At 41.1% G+C, this 25467-nt stretch overlaps 1 protein-coding gene across 2 annotated transcripts in view; it reads left to right on the plus strand.

Annotated features, from left to right (window-relative positions):
* Nucleotides 1–25467, plus strand: part of HIRA (histone cell cycle regulator) — a 55225-nt gene that overhangs the window by 5153 nt on the left and 24605 nt on the right. For both annotated transcript variants that reach the window (XM_089489790.1, XM_089489791.1), the window contains exons 2-9: nt 15097–15159; nt 18528–18638; nt 19402–19492; nt 19976–20070; nt 20465–20560; nt 21161–21321; nt 23582–23749; nt 24710–24823. In XM_089489790.1, the coding sequence (XP_089345916.1) occupies nt 15097–15159; nt 18528–18638; nt 19402–19492; nt 19976–20070; nt 20465–20560; nt 21161–21321; nt 23582–23749; nt 24710–24823 (899 nt within the window). The remainder of the gene's footprint in view (nt 1–15096; nt 15160–18527; nt 18639–19401; nt 19493–19975; nt 20071–20464; nt 20561–21160; nt 21322–23581; nt 23750–24709; nt 24824–25467) is intronic.

Here is a 25467-nt window from a genome sequence, read left to right on the forward strand (position 1 = left end):
CTTGGACTCCTAGATCCCTTTAACACATAGTCTCATTCAGCCATGTGCCCCCCATCCTATATCTGTGCAAAATGGGACCAGTTGATCAGTACATCAAGTTTGGGCTCAAGGTAAACTGCTCTTTTGACTTTTTGAAAGCTCTAAAGGGAGAGTGCACAGAGACCATCTTTGATCACATGCAACGCAGGGATTCTCCTGCCTTGTTTCCCGTCCCAATTGGGAGGGGAAAGGGCCCCATTTGTATTCTCTGGGGGGCAGATTCAGGTAGTCTGCCAACCATATTAAGCCTGGAGCATCCCCTTCTCTTTACTGAACAGCCTGTGACTTTTAAACCTTTTGCCTTCCTCTATATGAGAAACCCAACATCATCCATGCCTCTGTTTAGCATCTTTCATCTTCAGAAATATAGCAAGTGGGTTCATGAGTGGGCCTTCCTAAGTGTGGTCCCTTGGGAACAGTCACCCAAGAAATTACCATGACAGACTCCATCATTGTACTTTTAAGCAGGCGGCAAAGAGAATTTATTGTTAATCCTTGATTCATAATCTTTCCATTGACCATGAAACAGATGGCAGGTTGGACTGCATAGGAACCACTTGCAAATATAGATATGTTTTCAACAAACACATCAGAATAAAAAACCTTGGAGCATGACGTACCTTTATCAGTTACTACCCTTCAGTAGTTTTATGCTGTGACTGCTTTTTACCATAGCTGTCTTTTTCAAGGATATTGTTGGTTTTATGGATATTTGGTCTTGGGTGTCCTTGGATATTTTGGTAATGGTTGTTCTTAGCTCTCCTTGAGTTGACTTTGACTCATGGCAATCCTGTGGAGACATCTCCAAGATTCCCTGTCCTCGACTGCTCAGGCCCATGTCTTATCGAGTCTGATCACTATTAGCCACTGTGAATATTTGTTATAAGGTGGGATATTAATGCAAAGAGTAAATAAATAACGAAAACAAATACAAGTCGGTGGAAGTAGTATGGTCCATTGACTTGTTGAATGGAAGAAAAGGACTGTGGTATCAAGGAATTCATGAGGGGCAGTTTAATTTGAATTGTGCTCCAAGACCTTTTGATTTCAGGATCTGGTTAGTATCAGAAGAACATGAAATACCAGTAATTCTGTATCTTTATCTCAAGCCATAGATCTGAGGAAGTGGGGATGAATGCTCCAAAACTAATGTTTGTTGTTTTCTTGTTCACATAGTCAGGTTAAATGTAAACTCCTGCGGCTGTGAGAGGGTCTCTCTGGTCCTTGGCTGAGCGAAGCATTTGCTGGATTTTCTTCGTCGGTTTGTAAACCATTTGAAGGTTGTGCTTCCTCACCACTTTGCCTATTTTGTCTGCGACTCCTTTGATGTATGGTAAAAATACCTTCCCTTTGGGTGGCTGCTTGTCTTCACTTCTCTGGGTTTTCCTGGGCCTGGCACCCCTTCTGATGTCTGAGCTGGAATAACCATTGGCCTGTAGAGCCCGGTCCAAGTGCTTCAGTTCATCTTCCTAGAAGTGGGGTTCGCAGATGCGTTTTGCTCAGTCTACCAGTGTTTTGATTGTGCTTCTTTTTTGTCCTGGGTGATGGTTGGAGTTCTTGTGCAGGTATCGGTCTGTATGTGTGGGTTTTCGGTATACTGTGTGACCCAAACATAGGTTCAGTTTGCGGATGACAAGGACATCCAAAAATGGCAGTGTTCCTTCCTTTTCTTTTTCCATAGTGAATTGGATGTTGGGGTGGATGTTGTTCAGATAGTTCAGGAATACAGCCAGGTCTTCTTCTCCATGGCTCCAGATGGTGAAAGTGTCATCCATGTATCGGAACCAAGTTGTGGATTTTTTCAGTGCTGTTTCCAGGGCTTGCTTTTCAAAGTGTTCCATGTAAAAGTTTACTATCACAGGGCTTAGAGGGCTTCCCATTGCTACCCCAACCGACGAATAATATCCAGCAAATGCTTCGCTCAGCCAAGGACCAGAGAGACCCTCTCACAGCCACAGGAGTTTACTGCATACCATGCAGCTGCGGACAAGTCTACATAGGGACCACCAAACGCAGTGTGCAAACAAGAACCAAGGAACACAAGAGACACTGCAGATTGGGCCAGCCAGAAAAATCAGCAGTAGCAGAACATGCCACTAACCATCCTGGGCATAAAATACTGTTTGAAAACACTGAAGTTCTGGACCATGCCAACCAGTACCATGTCACGATGCGCAGGGAAGCCATTGAAATCCACAAACACCTGGACAATTTCAACCAGAAAGAAGAAACCCTTAAAGTGAACAAAATTTGGCTACCAGTCCTGAGGAAGAGCAAAATAAGGACTCAGCAAATGCAAATGGGAAACCATTCAGAGTCAGGGGCTTTCCCAGCAGATAATGATCACCAATTAGCAGACACTAATCCTCTTTTGCATTAGCCTTCCAACCTGAGGCCAGCCATCAACACAGAACAATACACATGGAAATCACTCCTGCATTCCCAGGCTCACACAGTATATATACACCCAATTTTTCCAGGCAAAGCATTCTCTGAAGATGCCAGCCACAGATGCTGGCGAAACGTCAGAAAGAAAATCTGCTAGAACATGGCCAGATAGCATGAAAAACCCACAAAAAACTATGGATGTCGGCCATGAAAGCCTTCGACTTTACATAGTCAGGTTTGGTACAATATGTGTGTTCATTATAGAAAACCTGCCCCAAGGCACTTTAAATGTAGAAAAAAGATGCAAGGAGACAACTAAGAGGCAGATAATGGCACAATAAACTTGTTAATTTAAGATGTCATGGAACCCTCCGTGTTGTTGTTGTTCGTGTTGTTAAATGTGTTCAATTTGACTGTGACTTATGCTGACCCTGTCCTAGGGTTTTCTAGCCAAGGTTTATTCAGAGGAGGTGTGCCATGGCCTTCCTCTGATGCTGAGAGAGAGAGAGAGAGTGAGGGAATTTGAACACTGGCTTCCAGAGTCTTAGCCCAACCATTACACCACACTGGTTGTGTTATTAATATAGATTAGTTATGCTGCAGCTGTAATCTTGCTTTATATCTGTAGAACACGTTGATGGAAAACCGTGGTGATTAAAACAAAAAAATAAGTGTCACATTATGGAAGTCGGTCTCCTCTTCCTCTATAGAACCCTCTTTGGTATTTGTGGATCTCTCATAATTGTTGCAGAATTCAAAGATAAAACCGTGTTAGTCTGTAGAATCAGTACGTAGAGAGATCTTGTAGCACCTGTGAGATTAACTGAAAGAAAGAAATTGGCAGCATGAGTCTTCATAGACTTCAGTCTACTTCCTCAAATGCATTTGGTGGAGTGGAAGCCAGGTACAGACATATATATGCCATTGGTATGTGAGGACTGTGAGGATGTGAATTCAAATTACAAATCCTTTGGGTATGAAAATGAAGTTGCAGGTCCAGTTTCAAGGATGGTCTTTGCAGAATTATATGCAAGCCCTGTAGTTACACAGTAGTGAATTATCTCCTGCCAGAAGGGTGGCTCTTAGGATTTCATATCTTATGCTGTTAATGGGACCGAGATATGTCGTCCTTCCTTGACCTTTTCATCATTCATTTTTGTGCAATATGCACATACGATAGAGTGGCAGGCAGCTCTATCAAACAGCCAGGAGAGATGATAAAAAGGCATATGTGGGTAGATGCTTATTTACTGTACCTGGAAGAATGGGATGGGATGATGCAAGGGGAAGCCATAAGGTTTGGAGGTGGGAGGATTTGTGGCCTTCCAGATGTTACAGCAGTTCTGAGCGTACCTAATTCTGAAGTATGGTGAGTAGTAGTCCAACAACAACTGAATGGTGCTGGGTTGGGAAAGGCTGCCCTAAATGTACAAATGGCAAAAAAACCCATGGTAGCTTTTGTGTAATGGTCATGATTCAGACTTCTACTGGTTCATGGCCTACCAATGGAAAAACATTGTATTGTGTAGTGTAATAGCAGAAGTGTGATTTGAGGCAAGAGTTAGAGATATTGTCTTTTTAAAAAAATATTAAGACTTGCACATACACAATGAAATGTGAAGACAATGGAGAGTATAGAATAGCAGCAGTTCCTTTGTTATGTACTGAATTGATTTCTTTCTAAATGAGGCCATTTCCTCACACTCAGAAAAGCCCATGTGGAGGCAGAGAATCCCATAGTCATCCCCTGTTTATGCAGGTCAGTGTTTTGGGGAACCTGTGGCACTCTGGATGTCGTCGGACTGCAGTTCCCACAATCCCTAGCTGTTGGATATCCGGACTTGGCCTCATGGGAGATGGAGTCCAACATTTGGAGGGCCCTCGATTCCCATCTCTAAGGCAGATGATGAAAGTAAATCATATTTAAAGGAAGTTTTCACGATAATGCATACCTGCACCTACCCACCTTCAGTCTGCTTTTGACAGTTAGGTTTATCTACCAGACCTGTTTGCCATCATACCCCAGAAAACTGTCCTTGAATTACGTTGTGACTGATCTTTCCAGCGTCTGCATGTTTGAGCCTAGCTATGGCCCTTCCGAGAGGAGAGGACTTAGTAATTGTGAAAATAATGTAATGGGAAGCAACAGAGGTCATGGTATATTAGAATGTGTATCTCCAGGCAGTTGATTTTGGCTTCAGGAGGGACTGGATAAGTAAAGATCGGTTCTTGTGTCTTTGGTCCTTGAGCTGCATGCCTTTGGGCTAAATTGCTGTAGCTGGAATTGTTACAGAGCATTTTTGGTCCAGGCAGCAGAGACATTCCAGGCAGAGGCAAGTTGTCATTAAATGAAATTACTATAACCAGGTAACTTCTTCAGGAGAATGCTAGTTGCAGGGCATTTGACTAGCAGAGCTGATTGGAAAATGATGGCAGCAGGAAAGGATTGGGTGTATCTCTTTTTAATCTGGCGATTATACTTCTCAGCTTCCGTTGCTGAAAAAAAATGAGATAGAAATCCTGTGAATGAAATGGTATTAGAGCCGGCTAGCATCTTAATACTAAGGAAGAAGTGTTGCGTTAAAGCTTGGCGACACCTCCAGAAGAGAGGTGAGATGCTCTGAGGTATGTAAATGCCATGCTGAAATGTAAGCAGCAGAGTTACGACTGGTTTGACTATTTTGTTTGAGTAGGCTTGACATCGCTTGCACTTTGTATCCGTTGGTATTTTTGACATTAGATATTTGAGCTACTGCTATCAGCTCCCCTCCCATTTATAGCAGTAGTGGGCAACCTATAGCCTCCTTTCAAAAGCCCTACACTAGCCACCAGGCCAAATCCCTGGCAAGAGAGATCTCTCCCTCCCCTGTCAGCCTTCTGGAAAAGGAGGCAGAAATGAGGGGCGGAGCGGAGAAGATGTGGGAGAGAAAGAAAGACTCGATGGCCGCACTCAGATCATCCATTGCTGGCATGTGGCTCTTGACAGAGGAAGGGGTCACCACGGCTGCATTAGATGTTTGTATTATTTGGGGGGGGCTGTGATTTTTAAGGATTTTTCTTGTCTATTGGACCACTTTGGTATACGGAAGAACAAGGAAAGTCATGAAGCCTAGGGGGCCATATTTTAGTTTTTCATTCACTTATGGATCTTAGTGAGGAGGGGTCATTAAGTACTAGCACATGGTGCATGTGGGTGAGGGTATATGTGCCTTCCAGTTGCCTGTCGATGTATGGCATGTCCATATTTATTTATTTGAAATGTGTCTATCATGTCTTTCCACCATACAGTTGGCCCCAGAGTTGGCTCTCATCAATTAATTGGAGCGAATTTCATTTTAAAAAAGAAAACACACGCTTTCCAAAACAGCATCCCTTAAGAAAAGTAGATAAAATGAAATCCAAGGAAAAAGCAGTGAAAAAGCAGCAGTGAAATCCAAGGAAAAAGCAGTTAAAAGCCTGGATCAATTTAGAACAACATTTTCAGTTTGCACTTCAAAACACACAGTGCAAACGTCTGTTGGATATGCTTCACATTTCAAATATATAAGCATTGAGTCAAGGCAGACTAATGGGTAGGTCCTATTGAGAGGTAAAATGCCACCAGTGGGTCTCTGAGTGAAAGATGATAACTTACCTGAGACTGACACAGAGTATGCATATCACTTGAATTTTCTTCCAGAAGGTTAGTATGTCAAAGCAGCAAAATAATGAAGAGTCTTTGGGTATCTTAAAACCAGGATGGGAAATATTTGGCCCTCCAGATGTTCAGTGTGAAGTCGAAGGCTTTCACGGTTGGCATCCATAGTTTTTTTTTTTTTTTTTTGGGGGGGGGGGGGTTTCAGGCTGTGTGGCCATGTTTCTGGAAGAGTTTATTCCTGACATTTCACCTGCATCTGTGTCTGGCAATAATAATAATAACAACAAAAATAATACTTATTTCTACCTCACCTCTCCAGTAAGATTGAGGTGTCTCCAGATGTTGTTGGACTACACTTGCCATCATTCCTCAACAGTGATTTTGTTGGTTAGAACCAATGGAACTTGCAGTTCCCATCTCTGGAGCCCACCTCTCCCTTAAAGACAGAAAAAATTATTATACCATATGCTTTTGTGGACTAGAGTCCTGTGCTATAATTATTTGTCTTTAAAGTGCTCCCAGATTCCTTGATAAAATATCTTGTGGGACTGGGGAATATACTGTATATATATGTGTGTGTGTGTGTGTGTGTGTGAGAGAGAGAGAGAGAGAGAGAGAGAGAGAGAGAGAGAGAATAATTCCCTAATATAAATATTTAAATGTATGCCATTTTGGACGACTTTTCAGTAAAGGGCTAGAAAATGAACCAAGTAAATAAAACTAGCTTTTGCAGAAGGTGATCATGCAGAGGTGAATTTTACACCTTCTCATTTGTCTGTTACATATATTAAGATTAAGACAATGATGATTGTTTACTAGTCTTATGAAAACCAGAAAATCTTCCTAGATTTCACCCTTTAGAGCTATTTTTCCTCTGGATGGCTCTCCATTATCAGGAGGTTTAGAAAGGATTTTGTATCCCTGCTTCAGTGCTCAAAGAATAATAGTGCAAAGCCAGTAACAAACCTAGCCACTAAAACAATAAGAACTAAGATAGTTTTTATTTATAAAAGTAAAATCCCAAATGTCTCTAGCCAAGGTCTCCAAAGAGACAGAAACATGTTGTTGACCTAAAATACCCATCTTTCTTTGGTGTCTGTTTTTCCAGAGAGACACAGAGAGAATGTTTTCAGGCTCCATTAGTCAAATCCTAAAGCTGCTAAGGGGTCTTATTGTTCATCCAGTGCAGCCTCCTGCTAGGAACCTAAATCTTTTCTGAAGTTCTAGGGAAGTCTTGCAAATAATGTTATGAGAGCATGCTGCAGATACCATTCCCTATCTTACTGTCCAAGTCAGCGAATCTTAGTACTTCATCTTCTGCTCATCTGCAACTTGATGGTCAATCTCTGGGGAAATTTTTTTTTTTTATAAAATGCCTCCTGTCAAATTTGAACTTAGAATATTTATTTTCTATCATGCTCGATGAAAGCTTTTTTCTTGATGCATTTCGATCTAACCCTTTAACTAGACAAATTTCAGTAGAAGCTCTTTGAGTTTCTTTTTCATCTGTCAGAAAGCACAGTAATCCATTCCTGTGGCAGAGAACAAATAGAGTTTAGCCAATTTCAACAAAGTAAGAAGGCCACATTCCCACTTACAAATAAATCAGTTTGCGATCAGAATTGATGGATCGGTTCGGCAGCGGAGCATGGTTCACACTACATTTGCCCTCATTGCATTTTCTTGCTGCAAAATAAAATAATCCACTTGTGGTTCACATTGACAAATTAATCCATTCAAAATGGACCCGCTCCATCCGGCCAAAGGGCAAATTTAAATCGATTCTGATCCGCATCTGGTTTACACTTGCGGGGAATCAATTTATCCAAAAAGACGCGGAAAAAATCAGTGTCAAAAAAGATGCGGGTTAAATGGGTTTAGCACATGGCCTCCCCTCTTTGAATTGCTTCAGCGATTCGGTTCAAGTGTGAACCAGGGTCACTTAAACCGCTTCAAACCGATTTGCAAACCGGTTTAAAACGTAGTGGGAATGAGGCCGAAGAGAGTCAACTCTTAGAGGAAAGAGATGTGGCCAAGAGGAAAACAGCAACTATCATTTAAAGATAATTAATATACTTTAAGTTATTATGGAGTGAAATGAGTAATGCTTTCAGCCTTTAATACCCCAGTGATATACTGTAAATAAAACCTTTAACGTTGCACCAAAATTTCTCATTGTGGCAACAGTCAAGAAGTAGCTGCCTGCCTTCCAATCCATGGGAGAAAAGTGGAGTGTAAGTCAAATAAAGTCTGGCATGGAAGAGGATTCACTGGTACTGTGGGGTGGAAAATTAACCAAATTACCCCATTGCTAAACCCCAACCCCCACAAAAAAGCCCTGGTAGAGGCTGTGGGAAAAACAAAATTCTAGGTGCCATGGTGGGAAATTTGGTATTAACTGGAGAGTTCTAAAACAGTGGAACTGCTTAAATAATGAGAGCAACAGCAGCACTCTGCAAAATGAAATGAGGTGCTTGCCAAAGCTGGACGAGGCTTTTATGCTTCAAGAATGAAAATTTGGACAGCAGATCTTGTCAGAACAATGTGAAATCTCACTTTTCTGGAGTGGTGCAAAGGCTTAGATTGTGAGTTTTCTTTTGTTCTCAAGGTAGGCTTAATTCATGAAACTAAAAGACAGCGGGAGGCCCTATTGAAGGGCTGCGTAGATATGAATTCTAGTTCTGTTAATTGTTTTATGATTTATGAAAGCTGATAAATTTATTCAAATAGACCAGCATCTAGTGTAAAAAGGAGGAAGGAAAGAGATGGAAGGGGGAAAAAATGTGGCAGCACCTTTAAGACTAAGTGTTTTATTTTAGCATAAGCTTGCGTGGGTATAAATCCACTTCTTTGGATGCTGTACTGTTTCTATCCACAAAAGCTCATGCAAAAATAAAACCAGTTTAGTTTTAACGGTGCTGCCACATTTCTTTTTCCCCCCCCTCCAACCTTTTTATGCAGCAAGAGACACAGCTACTTTGAAAACAGTGTTTTTACATGGTGTGTGACCAATCCATCATCACAGAACTATACGTGTGCATGCACATGCATAAATACACAAAAATGCATGTATGTGGATATTCTGTGCAAGATAAAATGCTTCATTTATTAAATATGGGTAGCAAACAAACATGTTAAACACTGTTCGTATATTTGAAGGGATGTCATATTAAGGATGGAGCAAGCTTGTTTTCTGCTGCTCCGGACACTAGGACCCGGAGCAATGGATGCAAGCTCCAGGAAAAGAGATTCCACCTCAACGTTAGGAGGAACTTCCTGACAGTAAGGATAGTTCGACAGTGGAACACACTCCCTTGGAGTGTAGTGGAGTCTCCTCCTTTGGAGGTGTTTAAACAGAGGCTGGATGGCCATCTGTCGGGTATGCTTTGACTGAGAGTTCCTGCATGGCAGAATGGGGTTGGACTGGATGGCCCTCAGGATCTCTTCCAACTCTATGATTCTATGGTTCTGTGACTACAGACACAGAAACATGCAAGTACTTTATTTTACAACAGGATGGGGAAAAATGCCCCTCTTGTGGTCCCTCAGTGTGCCTCCTGTCACACGAACCAGCGGTAGCAAGCAGTCGGATCTTGTCACTGTATGTTTTAAAAAGACTCCTACCTACAGGCCTAAAACAACTTGGTAGTGGGATATGACACGATTGCCATTATGTTTTCTAGATGGTGCAAAGGGATTTTTTAAAGTTAAAGAACAAATTGGGGTGTTGGGGGTGAGGCCTTGAGAAATCTGTAAAGGCCCTAGGGAAAACGTGTGATGCCCCAGGACTCCTGGAAACAGCCCACCCTTGATTTACAGCAGATAAAAATACATTATTAAACAGTTACATACAAACATATTATGCTATGCCTATCCCTAGACCTAATAGGCAGACAGAAATATGTGAATATATGATGGTTGACAGCAAGTAGAATTCTGTGAATACTTCAGCCACTTACCAACAGGCAGAAGAATGCAAAAACACACATTGATGACTGGGATCCTGGCAACAACTTGTTTCGTGAAGAATTTTTATTTCTTTTAAAATGTATTTTTATCATAAATTTTGAGAATATAATGCAACTTGCAGGAATGAAAAAGAAAATAAATACAGAACAGAAAGAAAAAAATGACAAGTAAGGGTGGGGGGAAGGAAAAGAGATGAGTTATGATCTTCTTATGATGGTTATAAATGCATAGTTATTCATAGCTTTTCTATCGACAAGTCTAACAAGTCACTTCTTCCAATAGCCTGTTCTCATGATGGATCAGAACCACACAACCTTTCCCCGCTTTTTTCACACACAACAGTGGAAATTTTTTCTCGAGTGCATTGCTTCAAGAGTTTAATCTTCTCAGCCTCAGAAGACAACAGAGTTGGTTCTTATGACCCTGCTAAGTCATATTGTTTTATTTCCTTGCCCATGGTTAGCTTGAAAGTGTCTGCAGTCTGGTGGCTGTAATCTCTAATTATAGACAGGTGGCTGTCAGTGTGCATGACATAGATAATATGCTCTATGCCTTTAGTAATTTAACCCTCATCCAAGCAGATGGAGGGGGGGAAATGCATTAAGTGACTTCTGGAGTATTTTCTCCCCCCATGAGAATTATTAATGTATCTCAAGGTATACAAATGTCCCATGTCCACGGGAGTGTTTGTTCTCTGCAGAATTGGGGTTATTTCACACTACACCCAAAGCCATAAATCACGAGAGGAAGAGCGTTCAGTCTAAGGAGCTGACAAAGACCTCCTTATCTGTGTGAAAAATATGTAACTGGTATGATTCGCGTCCTAAAAATATTACTGTTGACTTTTCCGTGGGGAACCCCCCCCCCCCCATTGTTTCTGAAAAATCCAGAAAAAATAAACCCTGTAGGAAACAGCTGTTTTCATCTCTGCACAAAAAGGTAGCATTAATGGGCCTGAGGTCTTTTCTACCCCATTTTTTAATTGCATCTTTAACGGGAAATATGCTCCACTGAACGGGCCATTCTTTGTGCCAGCCACTCGACAGACAACCAGAGCATGTCGCTTGGATGGGGCAATGGCCCTTGCAAACAAATTTTGCACACATAGTGTGCCATCTCCTGGTTTTCTTGCCTGCTGCTCTGGCACGGCAGTAACGGGTGGCAAGATGCATATCCCATTCAAAAGTGCCAGATTTTGTTAAGTCTTTGGTAAGCAGACCTGCCCTCTCAAAGCTGGTGAAAGCTATGTCTCTTACCACATTTCATCCAATGTGGAAATATGGTTCCACTGTGCAGTCACCACACTGTAACTAACCTGGCTTCCCATTATGCCTACCCAGGAAAATAACTCCCTCCAGAGGGTAGGATGGTTTAGCTTTTCACCACCAGTGTACATTTATGCCATATTTTCCTGGCTTTCTTTGCATATATTGTCAGAATGGGCATTTACCTCTGACTTCGGCTCTTGCTCAGTGTTAGACTACTCTGCTGTAACACTGAAAGGTGCTCAGAAAAATGCACCATATGTCTCAAAAAATGCCCAGTTGCTCTTGTTCCCTTGCCACTGTACCTCATTTACCTTGTGAGTACACATAGTCTGTTCAGCCGCCACCACTGCTCTGAAATGGTGGCACCCTGACACCAGGTCCCACCGTTTCTTCAAGCCTTCGTGTTGTCTGTGATCTCCCTCCCCTAGGACTAGCAGGCCAGTGTATGCCTTCATTGCAGTGTTGTTAAGGGACTGCCACACTTTGAATTTGGTAAGATTGTGCTCATTCCTTGCTTATTGTTGTGTCCCTTTGGGTCATTTCTGACTTATCACAAAACTAAGGTGAACCTATCATGGGGTTTTCTTTGGGGCTAAGAGAGTGTGAGTTGTCTACAGTCATGCAATGGGTTTCCACAGTCAGGTGTGGATTTGAACCCTGGTCTCCAGGATCACTGTCTCAACACCCAAACCACTAATCATTCTGGCTTTCTGAATACATGTTGTGCCCCTCTTGTTTCTCCAGTTATGTTTTCGGTGCAGAGTAGTTCAAAGGTTTCTAGTCCTGCTCCTGTTTGCATCTTTCTTTGGCATGTTGCTGAATGATGTCTCTGGATTGCTCTGTGGTGCATTGTCTGTGAATATCTGTGCCATGACCCTCCATCCCTGTCCCTCACTCTATCAGTATCCCCGCTTAGTCCTTCTTGGTCAGGATCAAGCGAGTGTACACTTGCTGCCTTACTACCTTTGGGTCGGAGTGGGGAAAGAGTGTGTCAGGTCATTTCAGATCAGTTGCTTTCTTTGTAGTTGCCCACCGCAGCTCTAGGTCTTCTGTCCCTTGGATGACCACAGTGGTGGGGCCCATTTCTTCCACATTCAACCAGAGGCATTTTGAGAGGTATTCATCAATTTCGTTCATACTTTATGAATATGCTGAAGGGAACATTCAGGATCTGAGCGATTTTAGTAGGTTGCACAGTATCTTCATCTTCAAATGTGCCATGTTCAATCTCAGAGGAGCTTAAAATATTTTTAATCCATTAGTAGTCTCCTTAGCAATAAACTGCTGAGTGAATTCAGTTAGTATTTATATCCCATGGGCTTCCAACTTATACAGTGGACTTTGTAGGGCCGGTATCAAAGGCAACGCATGGTTGGGCACCTGACAAAGCACTGGTGAATCTCCTGGACTTGCTTCTCCTTTTCAGCATTTTAGCCAGCTCATTCACCCTACTCTTCCTCTGGCCTAGCAGACAGCGATACCGAGAAGGCAAAGGAGAAACAGTTGATTCCACATGTCTCACTGACTATCTGCCTTCCAAGAAAAGCAGTGGTAATAATGTTGAGGATGAAGTGGGAAGAAGTAGCAAGTGGTGACAATGGGAATGAAAAGAAAAACACAGAGAACAAGGCCATTTGTTGACCATATCTTGACCAAGAGCATAGGAAAACCTGGACTAGTGCTGGAGGGCATGAGACCTAATTCAGATTTTCTACACTGTAAAACTAAAGAACAGAAGCTGTAAGAGGCAACTTGCCTCAGACACTTAAATGTACATCTTTCATGACATCTCTCAAGATAACTGAGATCAATGATTGAAGACTTTCTGATAGCACACACTGGATTACAGACCCGCCTTCCCGTTTAAGCAACATGTGTTTAAACTGGAGCTTCAAAACTGTCTGTGTTACACCTTTCACATGAAATATGGCTGCGGCATATAATGGGTTGGATCTAAATGGTGATGAGGAGAAAGCAAAATAGCAGCTAATGTCATTCCACAAATGTTTTCAGGAGAGTCCCTGCAGTGCTGTCACACAGAGGAAGGCAACCACAGAATGGCAAGGAACCAAATTTTGGTCTTTGGGACCCTCTGAAGGTTACACCCAGTTGATTTTTTAAGAAAAGTAATTGAAACTAGAAGTTGTCTCGTGTCTACTTTGGGGTGGAAAAGACGAGCTGTGCTTTATTTAGAATTTAGCTTTGTTTTTCTCATATGACACTGGCTCAAATTGCACAGCCTGTTTTATGTGGATTGAAGGACCCAGCCTGATTATCTGAATTGGCAAAATTGAAAAGAGGAGATGGCCCGCTGAAATACTTTTATATTGCATTATTACTATTTTTTGAAGGAAAAGTAGTAACGTACAGGTTAACTCTTCTGGTGCAATTCTCCCTCTCTTTGCAAGTTCCTCTGTTGTTTCCCTGTGTCTATTTTTAGTTTGGAAGTCCTTGGAGTAAGGGCCTTTTAAACCTGATCTTTGTGAAATGTCATCGACACATGTAGCTATACGCTATACAAATTGTGCATTGAGTTGCCCATTGATAGGCAACCTCTGAGGGTCTGGAGGCTGTTTTGTCCTTCCAAATTGTGGCAAGCTGCATCCTCCGGGTCTTCCATGCCTTATTTCTATACTTTCTTTTGCCTAAAACAGAGCCAGCATGGGTTTGAGTGTTGGACTGTGATTCTGGAAACGAGGCTTTGAATCCCCACTCAGCTGCTGGGTGCCTTGAAAGAAACACAATGCCGCATCCAACAAAACAGATCTGGGAGTTATATTCAAATGCTGAATAGTATACTTCTGAGGCATGATTTGCCATTTTGTGGTTGACGTTGGGGGGAGATTGACAGGGGCCTTGGGCAACCACAAGGGGCCTGTTGGTTGCACTGTATTTACCCTAGATACATATAAATCATTTTATGACTATAGTTTTTTGTGGGTTTTTCGGGCAGTGTGGCCATGTTCTAGAAGAGTTTATTCCTAGGAATAAACTCTTTTAAAACATGGCCACATAGCCCGAAAAACCCACAAAAAACTATGGATGCCGGCCATGAAAGCCTTCGACTTCACATTTTGTGACTTCTCTTGAGTTCACAGAACTCAAGCAGATCTTTCATCTGCTTCCCCATGAATTTGCCCATATAGTATTATGATTATGGTGTGAGGCTCTGATTTTGTTTCACTGCAATGAAGCCAAGTTTGTCAGAGCCTTTTTGGAGGTGGCACCATCCCCAATGGAATAAGATTGATCCCTTCTCTCTTTGCTTTTCATTGAATAGCACCCATGGTTGGCACAGTGACTAAGTAAATTATGTATGAGTCAGTTACTTTTCTTGTTCCATTGTCTCTGTGGCTTTGTTTCCATGCTTTTTAATTTCTTTTATCAGTTTGTTAACTTCTGTATTGTAACACCATTTTCAGTGTCTTCAGTAATTCCCGTGCCCTCAGTAATCAGGAATTCATACAGAGCATCAATTTGAGACATTCAGTACCATTAAGTTTGAATTTGTATCCTGTTCTGTCTCATAGCTAGGGAAAGTGTGATACATGTAATTTTTTTTAAAATAAAGATAACATTGAATATTGTGATAAGGCCAATGTAACATTTTAGTTGGATGTTGAAATTATGGCTGTTTTCAGAACCAATGAAACTAGTGGTTCTCAGTAAGGCTAACTTGCTGTTGTATTGGACAGTACTGACAAAGCAACCTTTGGGTGTTGGTACCTACCTATAACTTAATGTCTTATGCTCCTAGCTCACAGCATTCTTTTCCTCTTCCTGTTTTTCTTTCAGGCAAGCCAATATTTTCAGTTGACATTCATCCAGATGGGACCAAGTTTGCAACTGGAGGGCAAGGTATGTTTCCAGTTATATTCTCTTTTGAAAGCTCTGCATCTAGACTGAGCATGGTTTTCCAGAAATAAAAATAGCAGAGCATATTTTCAAATGAAGAACTAAAGAAGGAATTGTCTTTTCTCCATGCAATTGCTTCAGTGGCCCATTCCTAATACCCATTTCTTTGGTCAAAGGATTGGAAATCATTTGTGTTAAAACTGATTTACTGGCATTTGCAGTCAAATAATGGTAACATGTAGTGTCTTGTTTAACGATGCTGAATTTAAAAAGGTTCTCACTTGGGTTTAAAGTGGTATATAGGGTGCTATAAATGAAGCTTTTGCTGAACTACAAGGTAATTCAAAAGAATGGTGCAAAAACAAATGAGAACAGCTTTACATTTGCACCATTCTTTTTGAATCCTCTGGTACTTCTGAATTCCTCGTCTTCGGCTAATGTAAAAAAAGTATCTCTTCCTTCAGTTAGTGTGCCTTCAACTTAATTTGATGCTGTTTGATAACAATCTAGGATGTTGGCCATTTAGTAAATTCAAACAAAAATCCACCAAACAGTGATACCTTTATTAGCCAACCGAAATGCACAATATACTTGTTGCAAGCTTTCAAAGCTCCACTGGCTTGCCTGATGAAGAAACCAGTGGAGCTTTGAAAGCTTGCAACCAGTCTAGGATTAGTTCAGATCCTAAGCCAAGATGATGTCTTTCACATGCTCAGAAGTGACCAGAGCTGTGCAAATGGTGCCTATGCACACCTCCTCCACATATTTGTGATCCATCCCCACTCAGGAAAAGGTGAATCACAGGTATTGGGTGAATGATTGATACCTTCTTCAGTAGAAACTGAAGAGGATGACAGTGTGTAATGGACCAGACTTGACACCTTTTCAGGCAATTTCACTTCCTCCAGTAGGAATCCTGTTTTGTCTCTTTCTGTGCAGTATAGTACATGTTGGCTCTCTTCAGAGGCTCTCTGGAGCTGGAAAAAGAGCTACAGGATGTTATGAAATTACACGCTTTAAAATTTATGCCAAGCATGTGTGTGTGCATGCCTTCAAGTTGACTTATGACAACCCCATGAATTGCACAGGGTTTTCTTAGTCAAGGAATCCTCAGAGGTGGTTTTGCAAGTTCCTTCCTATGAAGTACAGCCTACAGCACCTGGCTTTTGTTGGCGATGCCCTATCCCAGACTAACCTGAACTGACCCGGCTTAACTTCCAAAATCAAATGGGATCCGATGCCTTCAGTGTACTGTATATACTCGACTATAAGCTGACCTCATGTATAAGTCGAGGGTAGGTTTTGGGGCAGCCAAAATTATGGGTTTTGGTATGACCTGTGGATAAGTCGAGGGTAAAATTTAGGGGCATGTATCAAAGGATGATGCAAAGGAAAATGATGCCAAAGAAATTCTAGCAGGCATAACTGTTTGTCCTCATCCTAAAGGCTGGATGGATGAGAGAGAAGAGGGGATCCATGCTTCTTTACCAGATGATTATACATGAATATACTGTATTTAGGCTGTCGAGAGTGCTTTTGAGATAACCAACAACAACACCAGATTATGGGAGATATTTTAACTCTTCTTCCCCATACAACATAGTTTAGAAACAATCACATCAACACTTAGTGATTAAAAAAAAGTCTCTTATCTACAAAAAGAGAGCTGCAAAAAGACACATCTGCAGAACTATAACAACTGTGCCTTATATAGGTCTTTCTCTAAGCGTAGACTTTTCTAGTCATAGTGAAGGGTATTTTGTACGTTTATAATAAATGTGGCATTGCTCGGCATAATTTTATAAGACTGATTCATAACATCCTGTAGTTTTCTTTCCTTACTTTATCTACATTGGCAGAGCCATACTGTTTCTTAATAAAAGTGTTTTGACTTGCAAAAATGTTTGCTCCTGATTCGGAGCAGTGGCTTTGAAGGACACTGATAAATGTTTCTTGGTTCCTTTAAACTAGGCAGGGAACCTTTGGCCTTGCCAGCTGTTTGGGAACTTTAGTTGTACTTCAAAACGTCCAGAGGGTCAAAGGATCCTCACCCTAGCTTAAGCTCTCTGGTTTTTACATAAACATTTTATTTATTTCTTTAGATGTATTTTACGCATATAATTAGGAATCTAACTCACAGCAAAACTGTCCTTAGCCCTTTTGACTTCCAGCAAACCTCATTCATAGGCCGTTTCAGGCTGGATTGCACTCATCATTTCTACATAGATGAATTTGTGTCTTAATATTTGCTAAGACAGAAGTGAATTTGCAATGGAGGTATACCTCAGTTAACAAAACGGATGAATCCCTGGGCATTACTTCTTCAACAGAAACTTTGGTACCAGAGGCAGAAATGACATGGGAAGATTAGAGATAGGTTCCTATGCCACAAAAAAAGAAGAGCAGTGCCACATGTTTCAGCCAGCTTTTAAACCAAAATTAACAGTATGCACCTGCGAAATGATACAGCCAGGTAAGCTTTGCCTAATTTAGCAAAAACATTTTGAATCTTCTAGAGACTATTTGAAGTCTGCTCCCTGTTTTGTTTACTTTGCCTGTTGCAGGCAGGGACACACAGCTAAAGCAGGGTCACCTAGAGTAGAATCCTACTCTTTTCCAGCTTAAGAGTCATTGTATTGTTTGCTGCAGACTAGGTTGCTGCAACCCAAGACTGAAAGTTTGTGTGTCCCAACCCTGCTTCACTTTCTTTCCAATTTCAATGCTGCTAAAAAACTTCCAACTACACAGAGATGAAGAGGGAAAGGGAAGGCTGAGGGGGCTTCAAAAGACTTGGTCAAAAGCAGCTTCACTATCAGAGGCTTTGTTAACTGAGGTAGGCCTGTAAGGTGACATACAATAAAATCATTTTGGAGCAGTATGAAAGAATAAGAATAATAGAAAAGACTAACAGAGCATTAAACCATTTAACACTTTAAACAAGACAATTTAAAACCACTTAAAATAATTTAATAATAATAATAATAATTTGAATAAAGTATTATCTCTGTTTGGAATAACGTCCTCTTTTATTCTGATACCAGCAAATCAATCCAATGAACGTTATTAAATCATTTTAAGTGGTTTAAAGGCCTGTACTGCAGCCACTTACTCACAAACCACAAGGTTGTGAGTTCAGCGCCAGGCCTGGCATCCTTCTGAGGTCGCTAAAATTAGTACCCAGCTTGTTGGGTGCAATTGGCTTACATATTGTAAACCGCTTAGGGAGTGCTTAAGTGCACTGATAAACAGTATAGAAATGTACTTGCTATTGCTATTGCTATTGTATTTGACAGTCATCCAAGCTTTAGTATTGTCTATGAAGTACCAGTGCACTCCCCCCATATGGTATATTGATTTCCTTGTGCTTTCAGGAGAGGATTCTGGGAAAGTTGTTATATGGAACATGGCTCCTGTCCTCAAAGAGGAAGATGAAAAGAATGAGAATGTACCCAAGATGCTCTGTCAGATGGACAATCATTTAGGTACTGTGGAATGAGTCTTTCCATTTTGGGGCTGTCTTGTCAATGCAGCGTAAGCACCGACATGGAGAATGGTGGGCCTTAACTATGTATCAGAGGTGGAACTGTCCAATTAAAAAGATTGTATGTACAGCGCTGTGTAAATTTACAGCGCTTTATAAATAAAGCTTAATAATAATAATAATAATAATAATTTCAGGATGTAAGAGTTGGTTCAGATTTTATTCCAAACCATAGTTTTGTGTTGAAATCAGAATGTTCCTGTGTACACATGTGTTTTGGCTTTCCCAGAACCTACTGGGAACCACATCCTCTTGCCAGTGCTGTTTCTACCACCTGAGCCCAGAAATTTGGTTGGAACTTGAGATGCGTGTGCCATGTTCCCCAGTAGACTTGTGCTTCTGGAAGTCTACTGGGAAAAAGGTATTTGCTTCCTATGCTCTATGTTTCTCAGCAGAATCACCAGGTTTTAGTGGCAGCAGGGATGCAAGTAGCTGAAAAAATGGCTGTCAGAGGTAAGGGGAGGCAGGTCAACCACATGATGTTCATTCTGATGATAAATGAATGAGCCCTCTCCTGGTGTATTTTTCCCTCTCACTTCCTCCTACTTGTTCTGCTTTTCACAAATCATTTCCTGATATCCAAATATATGGTGTTATCATGCCATATAGTAGCCATTCTCCTTGGAAAAACTCTTAATTAACTCAGTAAAACTACATTTCAAAATACTCTTTGGCCCATTCACTTTTCTCCTATTTAATTCTAGCGTGCGTTAACTGTGTACGATGGTCAAACAATGGCATATATCTGGCTTCCGGAGGAGACGACAAGCTGATCATGGTTTGGAAGAGAGCGGCGTAAGTGTGTGTCCCCCTCCATATTAGAACTTCCCCTGTACCCTGAATTGCTTTTGAATTCTTCCCTATTTCTTTTCTCTAGAGATGTGCTGAGTGAATATTTATTTATTTATTCATTTATATCCTGCCTCTTTTCCTACCCTGGGACCCAAGGTGACTTATGAGAATTAAACAGATACAATTAAAAGCTGTCATCAATAAAAATATCATTAAACCGTCAATAGAATTAAAAACAATTAAAGCCTGTATCCCTTAAAAAGCAAGGAATAAGAGCAGTTGTTGTATGCCTTCAGGTAATTTCTGACTTCCTCATAAGTCAATTCCCAAAGTCTTGTGGAAACAACAGGATATTTTTTTAAAAAAACATTGGAACATAAAAAAGTTATGGCTATCTACTTTGTTCTCCCCCTGAATTTTCTGGTAGGAGGTGACTGTTTTCTGTTGAAGCTAATTTCAGCTGTTCCATTCTTCTGCCTTCTACAGGTACATTGGACCTAGCACCGTATTTGGTTCCAGTAGTAAACTTGCGAATGTAGAACAGTGGCGATGTGTCTCAATTCTTAGAAGTCATTCAGGGGGTAAGTGTGTTTGAAACCATGGAAGTTTAGAATGAATTTTTTGCTCCCTGAAATAGGAGCCATCAAATCAAAGTTCATTCCCCGTTATCTGGCCCATTAGACAAGCTGTGCTTGGAATGGTCAGCATTGTTTCTCGTTGCACTCTTCAACCCAGTTGTTCAAATACTCAGGACAAAATAGATAAGTGGCAGCAGCCATCAACAATTAAAGCTGACCTCCGTCTCGTCATTTACATCTTCTCTATATTTTCATCATTTTTCCCGTTTCAGTTATGCTTAGATATACTGCACATTGTTCTTGAAACACAAAAGGACTGTTGAGCTGGTGCTGGTTTTGGTTCTTATTCAGACATAAGTCTTTTTGAGAGGATGGCTTTTTTTTTTATTCCCCATAGATGTCATGGATGTGGCATGGTCTCCGCATGATGCTTGGCTGGCCTCTTGCAGTGTGGATAACACAGTTGTCATCTGGAATGCTGTCAAATTCCCAGGTATGATGTGCACATAGACAGAATTCTGAATGCATTGGAATTACATTGTTTCATCCCCCACTGTTCAGCTTAGTGTAGTGATGATATGTAGTGATATCACGGAAAAAGCATAGTACCTTTATCAGTTTCCCTGTGTCTTGCTTATTTGTTACAATCATACCCTGCCTTTCTCCGAGTGACTCAGCAAGGCATACAGGGTCCCTCTTCTTCCCACTTTTTATCAATAACGCAACAACCATGTGAGAGAGGTGAAGCTAAGAGGGAATGACTGGCCCTGTAGAGACATGAACCTGGATCTCCCAAGTCCAGCAACACTCTTAATCACTACACTGGCTCTCTATCTTATCTTCCCTGGCCTTGGAATTATGTATCATAACAACCTTTCCTAACCTATGGCCCTTCCAGATATGTTAGATTCTGTCTCCATATAGCCCCAGCCAACATAGCTGCTAATCTAATGGGAGGGGCACAGGTTCCCCATTACTGGCGTGATGCCACACTATAGACCTTTTAAAATCTCCCCCAGCTTTTTGTAATTTGTTTCTAGAAACACTTAAAGTCCATAATAGCGCTTTTTAAAAATCTCACTGTTGCATGCAGAAATTCTTGCCACTTTGAAGGGTCACTCTGGCTTGGTGAAGGGGCTCACCTGGGATCCTGTTGGGAAATACATTGCATCGCAAGCAGATGACAGGAGCTTGAAGGTGTGGCGGACCATGGACTGGCAGCTAGAAACTAGCATTACCAAACCATTTGATGAGGTATGTGCTGTGTTTGTGATCTTAGGAAGCAGTGGAAGGATTGCTTTAATCTGTCACCCTATGACGAGACACCATTGACATATTCAGACATATTCAAATGTTTAACTCTTGTAACCTGAAAAGTGGCAAAATATTTGGAGAGCCTCGCTGCTCTAGGAAAGGGCAGCTGTATCTTCGTTCCTTTGAGAAGGAAATTGTATTGGTCTGTCTTATTTATAACCTTTATATAATCATATTTCTGTGAAAGCGGTAAGTATGGTTTATAGTTTAAACTAATGGCTGAGAGAAAGAAATACAGTTTGAGTATCCATTTTCCAAAATGCATGGGACCAGAGGCGTTTCAGAATATTTGCATATACGTAATAGAGTAACTTGGAGATGGGGAGCCAAGTCTAAACAGGAAATTTATTTACGTTTCATATACACCTTATATACACATAGACTGAAGATAATTGTGTAGAAGATTTTTAATCATTTTGTGCTTGAAACAAAGTTAGTGTACACTGAACCATCAGAAACCAAAGGTGTTATTATCTCAGCCGTTATGAAAAAGGTTTTGGGTTTTCGGATAAGGGACACTCAATATGGGATAAAAAGAAAAATTAGATGGGGCAGGACAACCAAAAGAAGCAAAATTCAAGACGCTGTTGTATTCGTGATATGGTATAATGGAAATACAGACACTGTTGTAGTGGAGGTAGGGTTCACAAGCTTGGCATGCTGGGAGTTTCTGAGCAGTAGTGCTGATTATATCATCTTCCGCAGCTCCTTCAGATTTCCCAGTTCTCTCTAAGATTAGCTGCAGTCTTCGTAGCAGTAGCAGAGGATGGGGGTAGATAAAATTTCCCACACCTACATATGATTGTGAGCTATCCAGCTTTTAATGAGAAGTATTTTGGAGTGGCTTGGTTTTCAGTGGGCCATTAGGACCCATTACCTTGACAAAGACAGGGTTGCAGTGGCTTAGTGGTTAAGATGCCAGTTCTGGTGATCGGAAGACCAGAAGGTTGGCAGTTCGAAGCCTGAGTGCTGTGTGATGGAGTGAGCTCCTGTCACTAGTCGCAGCTTCTGCCAACCTAGCAGTTCGGAAGCATGCAAATGCAAGTAGATAGATAGGTACCACTTAAGTGGGACAGTAACAGAAGTAGCAGAGTTTGGTGCAGCCATGCTGACCACATGACCACTGTAGCAGTCCTCAGACATTGCTGGCCCTTCGGCTTAGAAACGGAGATGAGCACCGCCCCCTACAGTCGGTTATGACTAGACATTCACATCAAGGGACTACCTTTACCTTTACAAAAGACTTGCTCCTAGTGGAGATGACCACTGTTAAGGGTGGTTTGTTGGTACAGATCAGCTCAGTGGCCTGCATTTTCAAGCATGGCTGCGTGAACTATTTTTGAATATAGCTGTTTCTCTGTCAAAGAGGCATCACCATGTATGCCAAACTAAGAAAGCTGAACAGAGCTCATTAATCAGTCCTGCTGTATTCTTTAAAAAAGATGTCTGTTGCAGATCCACAAGGTATTTATTTTTAAATGGACCTAAAATGTCCTGATTTTCAAACAACAAGTCAAGATTTCCTTGGTTTGCAGTTCTGGATTACGGGGAAGAAAATTCTATAACATGATATTTTAGAGGCTGAAAAGCAAGGGATGGGAGAGAATTGTGGCATGCAAAAGGAGGATATGCTTGGGATCCTGAGGTGGTTTTCAGGCTCATCTTTGTCATACCATCTTAAGATTTGGGTTTGGAGTTGCACTGGAGGACCTAGATATTCCTAGAGAGAAAATATTAATCAAATCCATGAATAACCAAATCCACAAATATCAAAGCTGCAAATATGGAGGGATGAGTGTAAAAACATTTGGCTAGCTGTTCTTCAGAACTATGTCCAGCATATTTGCCTTCCATTTTTAAAATTGTCATTAAATTAATATTCCATCTTTCCTCTGAGGAGTTCAAGATCCCCTCCCTACTAGTATCCTCACGACAACCCTAGGAGGTTTTTTAAGCAGAGAGCTAATGAGTAGTCCAAGTTCACCTAGGGAATGACTGAGCTGAGCTTGTTTGAGTTTCTGCAAAGTCTCAGTCCTGATCTAACACTCTATCTAACCCATGTCTCTGTTCTCTATTTCACCTTTCCCTTTTAATTTTTGAGTGTTATTTTGGATTGTTATCATTTGTACATCCTTGCTTACGAACTCCAAAAAGTGTTGTTCACTGTCTAATTCTTTTTGCGACTTTATTTTATGTTCAGTGCGGAGGAACAACACACGTGTTGCGTCTCAGCTGGTCACCAGATGGGCACTATCTGGTCTCTGCTCATGCCATGAATAATTCTGGCCCCACAGCACAGATCATTGAGAGGGATGGGTGGAAAACCAACATGGACTTTGTAGGTCATCGCAAAGCAGTGACAGTAGTGGTAAGTCACTCTCCATCCTGAAAGCTTGAAGATAACAGAGGGAGAATTGGGATTACTTCAGGTGATCATTAAAGTCTTGAAATAAGTCCTGCATGGGTTATTAGAATTCCTCAAGGAAGGGTGAGTAGAATCGTAGAATCATAGAGCTGGAAGAGACCCCAAGGGCCATCCAGTCCAACCGCCTTCTGCCCTGCAGGAACTCTTAAGAGTGAAGTCAAAGGCTTTCATGGCCGGCATTCATAGTTTTTTGTGGGGTTTTCAGGCTATGTGGCCATGTTCTAGAAGAGTTTCTTCCTGACGTTTCGCCAGCATCTGTGGCTGGCTTCTTGAAGATGCCAGCCACAGATTCTGGCGAAACGTCAGGAAGAAACTCTTCTAGAACATGACCACATAACCCGAAAAGCCCACAAAAAACTCTTTTAAGAGTACTTTGAAATAACAGTGACTATCAATATGAGGGAAGGAGCTCAAGCAATGGCCTAGTTGTTGTGTGCCTTCAAGTAGTTTCTGACTTATCCAACCCTACGTCAAACCTATTCCAGGGCTTTCAGGGGCTGAGAGAGTGTGACTTGTTCCAGGTCACCTAGTGGGTTTCATGGCTGAACAGGGAATCAAAACCTGGTCTCCAGAGTCCAACACTCAAACTGCTATGCCACACTAGCTCCTATTCTTTAATATACTTCTCCCCATATATATATATATATATCCACAATCTGAATACCATGCATTTAATTTTATGTTAATTTTATTCCACTTGCATTTTCTGACCTGAGTGAAACACTTTGGTACCTGAATACACAAACATTCCTGTGGTTGGGGGGCATTTTCTATCCTGGTATATTGAAATTCTCATTGGGATGGAAAATACTTCAGAATACAAACACTGTAAAGCTTATTTTTAAAAAATCCAGTGCATTAAGGTATTCATGAGTTTTACGGGGATCTTTTTGTCATTCTTAGAAATTCAATCCAAAAATCTTCAAAAAGAAGCAAAAGAATGGAAGTTCAACAAAGCCTACCTGTCCTTATTGTTGTTGTGCAGTTGGAAGTAAAGACCGTTCTCTTTCTGTCTGGGTAAATATGTGTTCTGTTCTGACAGTGATAATAGTAATAATAATAAGAAGTAAGCAAGCAAGCAAATATTCTTGTGGGTGTAATCCAGGATTGGGTAAAGGTAGAAATATATAGCTTGCTGTAGATCCAGAGTCTCCTTTTGATGGGATCATGTTCAGTTGATTGGATATTGCGCTATGGTTTAGCAGTCTGCCTCAAGCCTTATGCTGTCTCTGTGGTTGGATGTCCTGGTTTGTTTGAGCTAACTTCAATTACAGTGAATCTAGTTTCTTGAATTTGGATGTTAATAGTAAACTGTGTGTGTATATGTAGAGAGGGGAGGTATTTCAAACCCTTACGTGCCACAGTGTGTGTAAATGATGCAATTTGTTTTTGTAAAAGAAAAGAAAAACAATAACGTGATGGAAAACCTGTGCATTATAGTTTTTCCTTCTGCTTTACATACCTGTCTCCCAGATTTAATTTAGCCTCCAATCTGGGCAAAAGTATTGATCTGTAAGATTTATTGAAATTCAAGAGCTTTATCAACTGACTGTTCTCATTTTAAGACTGTTGGTTTGGGTGATTGGAAAGAAGTCACCGATGAAAGAGTTCTGCATTTGCCAAAAGATTACCTTGCCACTAGTGTGGCCTAGTTGCTGCAG

Source organism: Sceloporus occidentalis, unplaced genomic scaffold, assembly GCF_023333645.1.
Source record: "Sceloporus occidentalis isolate IW3139 unplaced genomic scaffold, rSceOcc1.0.p SCAF_41, whole genome shotgun sequence".
Taxonomy (NCBI): domain Eukaryota; kingdom Metazoa; phylum Chordata; class Lepidosauria; order Squamata; family Phrynosomatidae; genus Sceloporus; species Sceloporus occidentalis.